This window comes from Nestor notabilis, unplaced genomic scaffold (genome assembly GCF_000696875.1).
Source record: "Nestor notabilis isolate BGI_N333 unplaced genomic scaffold, ASM69687v1 scaffold4064, whole genome shotgun sequence".
Taxonomy (NCBI): Eukaryota; Metazoa; Chordata; class Aves; order Psittaciformes; family Psittacidae; genus Nestor; species Nestor notabilis.
In genome coordinates, this window is record NW_009924094.1 from 25833 (window position 1) to 34405 (window position 8573).

Genomic DNA, 8573 nt, shown 5'->3' on the forward strand with positions numbered 1-8573 from the left:
AGTGAGGCAGCTATTTTAGTTTTAACCCTGCAGATGACACACTTCTTGAAGTATATCTGTTGCCGTTACGAGATGCAGGAAGGGCCGGAGCAGCGGTTGCACATCTGTGCATGGACAGGCCTTCGCCCAGGGATGGCTCTTTGCCGCTTTCTTTTCTCTGTTCCTCCTTGTATTATAACTTTGAATTGTCTCTCTGTTGTTGCAGTGTGCAGAGGAGTGAATGCCCCATGTTGTGTTAGTGCCTGTCTGCCATGCTGGCCTGTCTGCCAGGACCAGGTGACCTCTCCTTTCAGCTTCTTTCTTACACGCAGATGAACACTGGACTTCAGAAATGTGAGTGACGTTTTGTCTGCAGGATGTGGTTAACTGTTAAATCTGGCTCTGGTACAGCTCTGACATAAACATTTAGGATACAGTGGAAAAACTATTTAATGTTAGAGTCTTTATTTTGTTATGCCTTCAAGGCATCCATCAATAATGGCTCTGAGAAATGGCTGTGGAGGTTCATGTGTGTGCTGCAAGCTCTCCCCCCCTTCCTGGCTTTATAAAGGTTAATTTTAACCACAGCAAGATGAAATGCAAGTGAGGTTTCTGTGAGATTCGTGCCTCTCTGCTGAAAACATTTTGTGCTAAAAGTGTGCCAGCTGACTTGCTTCTTCACACAGCTTTTTCCTGAGTCTTTTTCACTTCCATTCGTTTAATTACTCGTAGAACCCAATAAAAGTTGGATCAGGGTAATGCAAACCTTTTGAGGTCAGCAGCTCTGTTGTTCTACATACCTGGGGCATATACTGCAAATATTAGTGATCTAGCCCAAATTACTAAAGTTCAAAGTTTCCTTCTTCTTTCTGACTTCTCTTTGGTGCCTCTGAAAAGATGTCTGCAGAGTTCTCTGGGAATTCTTTTTTGATAACCTCCAGTCATTTTTTTGATGGGTGTAAGAACAACTTATGCTTGGGAATGTAAGGTCACTGGCTAGACATTTATGTTAAATCTTACTCTGTCTCTCCTCTTTGTCACTGAAGTTGCATATTGATTGTTCAGCTGAAATTGCAGAAATCCCAAGGTTTCTACAGAAGATCTGTGTACTTGGTTCTTAGGGCTGTGACCTGGCTCTCCTGTTTGAAACGTGCGTTGGGAGATCTCTGTACCCTCAGTTTGCTGATGGACTCTGCTCTTTAAAACCCAAGTAGTTTACAGTCCAGTTGTAACCAAATTGTTAGTGTTTTAAGGCTTCTGATGAAAATAGGTAAGATAATATTGCAATTAAGGTGGACATGCTCAAAGTCCTCATCTTGCCAGAAGTGAATGACGCTGTTCGCGTACATACGTGTGCTCTCTCTCAGCACTTGCGTAGCATTTATGCCAACTCCACAGGCTTGGTAATTGTAATGACACTTCCAGCAGTAGTAAAAATCTTTATTCATGAAAGGACTTCCTTAGGTAGCATGAAACTGGGCAGCCCTCCTTTCTCTTTCCCATCTCCAGTTCAAGCTTTGCTGACCAACGCTTATTCAAAAGGTAGGCTCTTGTGAGAACGTGCCGAGGTCCTTGCATCATGTGAAGGTTCTTTGGTAGATCAGAAAGCTTAGTGCTGAAAGCAAATTGCTGAGGTTCATGTGAGGGTAACTGTGCATAAATCAGGTATTTGCTAATTACACCTTTACAAGGCAACATGCTGATATGTGGGTAGTTTCTTAACCTGGTGGTACCTGATGCTGTTTCTGAGAACCGCTTTTCCTCGTGCTGAAGCATCTCTGTATCCTGCTTAGGGAAGAGCTCTGGCTACTGCATTTAAAAGAATTGAGGACATAAAGTAGCTGGCAGGCAGTGGGAATGCTCAGCTGCTCCACTTTGTTCTGATTTATATGGAAAATGAAACTGCTTTTACAGACCTTGCTCACCCCTGCTGCAGATGTGTGTAAGATTAATTGGTGCATTTCTCTCCATACTGTATATGCACAAACAGTCTAGCCCCTGGCCAAAGGAGAGCTGACTTAATGAGTATTTTTAATGAACAGTGACTTGTGACTTTGGGGGGTTGGAAGTGGGCTTTAATAATAATGCTATTGCTTTTACAAAAGGCACAGAACTCCACATGATAACCTTTATTCAGATTTACAGTGTTTGTATTAATAATTTTTAAGTATAGTTTTCCAGATCAGACTTTTTATTAATGCTTCAAAATCCACATTAGCTCAATTATCTTTTTTTTTTCCCTCTTCACTTTCAAATAAGAGGCTTTTTTCTTAAAGCTGGTTTGTACAGCAGGAGTTTTGAAGATTAATATGCACATGTTTTTTCCTTTCAAACTGATCACTACAGGACTTCCAATTCCACTATTTTCCTTTGAATTCCAGCCTGCATCACAGGAAAGGCTCACCCTGAAATCGGGATACTCAAGGCAAGAGTGTTTGGGCAGCATCCACAGCTGCTGTTGGATATAGAGGCAGTGATGCTAAGTCTGAGTAAGAAAGGGTGATTTTTACAACAGTGGCGCAAAGTCAAGGTGAAAGGTGCTTCTTGGAGGGCTCTTGTTGAGGGGGACAGGATGGATGGACAGAAGAGAGACGAGCAGGTTGGCACTGAATCTGGGTTCATCACCAAAATAGAGTCCTTTCTAGGGGTGAGGGCTCTTTCTGTAAAGCCTGTAGCAACTGAGATTTTTATGCAGAAGATGGGCACAGCTGGTTTTGGCTCATCCCAGTGTGGATGCTCTCATTAGGGTAGGGATCCTGAAGGCTTGTTTGTATGTTGTTTAATGTTAATGAAAATTTAATCGTGGGCAGTTTTAAAAGCAGTCGTTTTTAAAGCCTTCATGTGAAATGCACTTAAAAGATGTTACATTGGTGCTGAGGTGAGGCAGAGAAATCTCATTTCATGATAAAAATAGCTCCAGCGGTGAGATGCACACAGGGCCGTGACCACATGAGTTGGTTGCCACGGGATTAACAGGAGTGTGAACTTGCAGCTCACCAATTTACTGGGGTAATTGCTCACGTGCACAGCTTTACCTTACAGTACACATGAAATAATTACTTTCCAACAAAAGTATTCTGCCTGGCATTTACCATTAGGTAGCTTTGTGGAGCTCATCCCTTTGTTTTCTTAATGTAGCTTCTTATCTGCCATTCGCCTCATCATTTTATGGCCTGAATTCTTGCAGATGAATGATGAGCATATTCTAATACCAGCATTTCCTTTTGGTCTGTTCTAGCTGGTTTTCCATTCACTTACGTACCAGTCCTACCTGATCTTTACTAGTTTGTAGGGTATTTGTAGGGGATACTCAGACTGTTGCTCATCCTGTAATGCCTTTCTCCTAATTTTTTGCTGCCTTAATAATTACAGTCATTGAATCTTGCCTATGGAACTACTGGCAAAGCACATTTTAAGCAGCAGATTGGGGCACTCAGAAATACATCACCTTCAGGCCTGAGTAGAATGGCTGAGTTAGTTCATAGTAAAAGGAGCATAATCTCAGCTGTACGCAAAATGGGCGCTGTTTGACATGACAAATGGGATTTAAAAGATGGTTTGCCATTTGGTAGGATGCCAAACTTCATGTTAGTGCGTCATTTAAGTTTAACTGAGGGGTTATTTTCTCTCATCAGAGGAAGGAGTACTTCCAGATTTGGGATTACAGATGTGTTGCAACTGATAGCTGCAGCCTGTTCAAACACTGATGTTTTCGTTGCTTTCTAAAAGCTTCCATCGTAGTTCGTGTAAGAGACAAATAGATCCTTGGGTAAGAGAATATTTAGTGTATCTGTTTAGTGTTTATCTTTACCACCTAATTTGCTGGTATGACTATAGAAATGTAAACCAGGCTGAGAAATTTTGATGGTGAAGGTGTCCTAAAGTATCTGCTTAATTTTTCATCTGAAAATAAAAGCTTTATGTGACAATGCCATGAGCATAACGTAAACCATTACACAGACAGATGTGGGTTCCTTTGTCTGGTGTCAGTGTTTCTTCTCTGATGGTGAGTCGCAAGGGTCGTCTCTTGGGGAAGAAACAGAACTTTGTGAACATGGACAATGCCAAGAATAAAAGGTTGGGAGTTCATGAAGGCTTTGGCTTTGAGGAAAGGTAAACGCCATTACAAGGCTCTTCTCTGCGTTGGGAGCTCACTCCAAAGGACAGATATAAACCACCTGCCTGCAGCGACGGGTACAGGGATATGAACAGAGGGGACATTCAGGTTGATATCAAATGAGCATTTCCTTTGATGAAGAGAAAGGGTGGTGAATGCTGGTGTTTGGACAGTACAGGGAGTAAGAGTACAACTGGTGCTGTGGTACGTGCTGTGCCAGAGCCACAGGACAACCTGCTTGCAAAGCTTCTTATGTCACTAAGATACTTTTAATATTTCTATAATTGTCCTACCTTTGGGTATCCATTTTCTGACCCTTAACTTTCTGAAAGTGAGTGCTCTTAGAGCAGTGCTGCTCTCCCTCACCTGTGATGACTGGAAGCTGCAGGATACAGAGAGAAATGCCTGGTACTCATGTATTCAGGAGTCTTTTGGAGGCACTCACTTAAAAGAAGCAGAGGTGGAATGGCCCAACTCTGCTTGGAATATAATTACAGCAAGAGATGCACAAGCGTTTCCATACATGTCTAAAGTTCTTTCCAGAAGCAGTTGGAGCTTGTGGGCAAGGTAGGTATCAGGTAAATCAGAGTAATCCCACGCCCCTGTCTCCAGGTCTTTTGTCTGTGTCTGGGCAGTAGCTTATCTTTAATCTTGTGAGGAAATCATGTAAGGTTGCTGTGTGATACGAGGATGCTGTCCTTAGCAAGGGGCCACGCTGAAAAAATAATTGCAAGCCATAAAATAACGCATGTGGAGCCTCCTTCCATTTGCTGAACTTGGACTGACAAGAGCTTCCTAATGGACAAAAAGACACTCAAAGTGCTTTCAGATGTCAGCATCTAGAAGAGAACTCAGATATAAATGGAGGCTTGAGCTGAAGGGCTTCGCATGTGTTCTGGGCTTCCATGACAAGGTTTTGGTAGCGGGGGGGCTACAGGGGCAGCTTCTGGGTGATGCTTCTAGAAGTTTACCCTGTTCCTGATGGAGCCAAGAGGGACCTGCTGCTGGGCAAGGCCAAGCCCATCAGTGATGGTGGCAGCACCTCTGGAATAATGTATTTAAGAAGAAGCGGGGGAAACTGTAGAACTGCAGCCAAAGAGGAGTGAGAATATGTGAGATAAAACAGCTCTTCAGACACTGAGGTCAGTGTGGAAGGAGGCAGGAGGTGCTCCACTCGGAGCACAGATTCCCCTACAGCCCATGGTGAGGACCATGGTGAGGCAGGCTGTGCCCTGCAGCCATGGAGGTCCATGGTGGAGGAGAGATCCACCTGCAGCCCGTGGAGGACTCAACACCAGAGCAGGGGGTTGCCCAAAGGAGGCTGTGACCCTGTGGGAAGCCCGCGCTGGAGCAGGTTTGGTGCAGGACCCGTGTCCTCATGGGGGACCCACGATGGAGCAGCCTGTTCCTGAAGGACTGCACCCTATGGAAGGGACCCATGCTGGAGCAGTTCATGGAGAACTGGAGCCAATGGAAAGGACTCACGTTGGAGAAGTTCATGGAGGACTGTCTCCTATGGGAGGGATCCTATGCTGGAGCAGTGGAGGAGTGTGAGGAGTCCTTCCCTGAGGAGGAAGGAGCAGCAGAGACAACGTGATGAACTGACCACAGCCCTTCTTCCCTGTTCCCCTGCACCACTGGGTAGGAGGAGGTAGAGAAAATCAGGAGTGAAGTTGAGCCTGGAGCAAGGTGGGGGTGGGGAGGTGCTGGGGCGAAGATTCAGATTTTATTTCTCATTTTCCTACTCTGATTTGTTTGGTAATAAACTAATTTCCCCAAGTCAAGTCTGTTTTGCCTGTGATGTTAAGTGCTGAGTGATCCCTCCCTGTCCTTATCTCAACCCAGGAGCTTTTCATTCTATTTTCTCTCCCCTGTCCAGCTGAGGAAGGGAGTGATGGAGCAGCTTTGGTGGGCACCTGGAGTCCAGCCAGGGCCAACCCAGCACAGTATGGTTCCCACCTCAGGATTATATGTGTTTAGTGTTTAATTCATAACTTTCTGATTTTCAATTACATGGTAAAGATACTGAGAATGGCTGGAAGAGCTGTGGGGGAGGTAGCCTTAAATTAGGAGACTAGAAACAAGGCCACTACCACAAACTGTAAGAAGTGTTTCAGGCTGGAGACAACCCAATGTTCATAGCACGTTACCTGTTTTTGTCCAGCTATAAACATACTCTGATGAAAACAGTTTTTGTTTTACTCCGATAGGCAGGTCTTGCCTTAAGCTGAACTGGGGCTTGTGTTGGTCACCAGGTAATAAAGGGAATGAGGCATCTGGTACATGACCCGCTGGTCTGGGAAGATGAGGTTCTTGCCTCTTGATTCCTTGGAGATTTTCTACTCTTGTTGTGCAACTGTCTTGCCCTGGGCTTGATCCTTTGCTTACCAGGATGCGTATTGATGATTTTCCTTTTGTCCACAGGGGACACTACACAGAAAATGAGATCTGCACAGTATCCTACCCCAGCAGAATTGGATGCTTATGCTAAGAAGGTCGCCAACAACCCACTGACTATAAAAATCTTTCCAAACAGTGTCAAGGTTCCCCAGAGGAAACACATACGCCGTACTGTGAACGGACTTGATACTTCGGGCCAGAGGTATAGTCCTTACCCATCTCAGGCCACCACCAAAACAGGCCTCCTGGCGATAGTCAAATCTCCAGCAAAAGGAATTATCAAAGACTTTGACGGGACACGCACGCGTCTGCTGCCGGAAGCGATGATGAATCCCCCTTCCACCCCTTACGTTGCACCTAGCACTTTAACCCACCCCCAGGCGCTTGCTCGCCAGCAGGCTCTCCAGCATGCACAGACTTTGCAGCACCCCCAGAGTATCCCGCAGCCACAGACTTTGCAGCACCCTCAGGGTATACCCCAGCCACAAAGCTTACCGCACCCTCAGGGGATCCCGCAGCCGCAGGCGCTGCCGCACCCTCAGAACATGCAGCAGCCTCAGGGCTTGCAGCATCCTCAGACCATGGCACACCAGACTCTGCAGCACCCCCCAAATCCTTTGCTGCAGCCGGGTTTACATGGAAGCAGAAAGATGCCGGATGCAGACGCGCCGCCGAATGTGACCGTGTCTACCTCAACCATTCCCCTCTCTATGGCTGCCACCCTGCAGCAGAACCAGCCACCGGACCTGAGCAGCATTGTGCACCAGATTAACCAGTTCTGCCAGGCCAGAGCTGGCATTAGCACTACCTCAGTGTGTGAGGGACAGATTGCAAACCCCAGCCCTATAAGTCGCAACCTGCTTATCAATGCAAGTACCAGGGTATCTACTCACAATGTCCCTACACCCATGCCTTCCTGTGTAGTTAACCCTGTAGATCATGCTGCTGCTGCTATTCCTCCTGCCTCTGTTAATGTGCCCATGGTGAATATTAACAGGGTGCCGCCCGCGTACCAGAACGAAATCAAATCGGTTGCGTGGAACCAGCACCAGCTTGCACATCTGCAGCAAATGTGTGGGGATGCTGCTGGGCCTGCTGGACTCGCAGGGAAGCACCCTCAGAGAGAGATCACAGGGCAGAGCTTCCCTGTCAAAACTTCAAACTACCCTCAAGAACTGTGCATGGGCCAGTCCTTCAGCTTGAAGCCCCCCATCGAGAAGCCTACACCTTCTCCACCTGTGAACGGGTTGCAGGGACCCTTGCCATATACCAATGGGCACTATTTCCAGCCCATCTGGAATAACATTCTGCCCACACCCAACAGTGACAGCTCTGGGTCCCAGGACCTCGCCATGCCTTTCCACGGGGGACAGCCAGCAGGAGCACCGCTAGATTGTGCAGGAGGAACTCATTACAGAGCTGGAGCTGGCCCATCCAGCCAGAATAATGTGATGCAGACCATGGATTACCTAAGTGGGGACTTCCAGCAGTCCTGCTTCAGAGATCAGAGCATGGCCGTGCTGGGAAAAGTCCATCGGCCTCCCATGAACCGAGCACCTGAACCAACCGATAGTCGAAATCTTCATATTCAACACCCAGGGTATAGATAGGCTGCAGTCACTTTCACAGACAAAAAAAATAGAGGTTTAGTCTTAATTTTAATTAATAAGCAAGGCATTTTTAACTTGCAAACTTGTGTGATCATTATAGTAACCATCAGAAGACAACATACTGTATATTTAGAAGCTTTGCTTACATGTTACCTATCTCCTTTCTGTATCAGATATTTAACATGCCTTTTGTGTCAGAGAATTTCATTACACTACTTCACACCGCAGCCCTTTCCTCACACAGAACCCCCCTTTTTGTGCAGCTTCTGCCTTCCACTTAGCAGCTCCTTGCTGGACTGATGTTGAGTTGCTGCAGGGTTTCGCCAGCTCAAGAGCGAGATAGCGTAGCTGCTTAAATTTCCATCTCCATTTCCTCTGAAGATTAAGAGCAACAGGATTTGTCAGGAAGTAGGGCTTATTTTCAACTCAAAAGCCCATTTCATTAATGCATTAAACATTGACCGTTT

General features: G+C 46.1%; 1 protein-coding gene across 1 annotated transcript; it reads left to right on the plus strand.

Moving 5' to 3' along the window:
- The first annotated feature begins 205 nt into the window (after positions 1-205).
- FAM222B (family with sequence similarity 222, member B) lies at positions 206-8213 on the plus strand. The gene is made up of 2 exons (XM_010012460.1): positions 206-333; positions 6521-8213. Exons 1-2 carry the CDS (start codon positions 252-254, stop codon positions 8104-8106), a joined length of 1668 nt encoding a protein of 555 aa, XP_010010762.1. The 5' UTR covers positions 206-251; the 3' UTR covers positions 8107-8213.
- Positions 8214-8573: the final 360 nt, after the last annotated feature.

Coding starts and splice junctions, on each gene's coding strand:
- FAM222B (XM_010012460.1), top strand. CDS start 252: ATGCTGGCCTGTCTGCCAGGACCAGGTGACCTCTCCTTTCAGCTTCTT. Junction 334..6,520: donor GAACACTGGACTTCAGAAAT/GTGAGTGACGTT, acceptor TTTTGTCCACAG/GGGACACTACACAGAAAATG.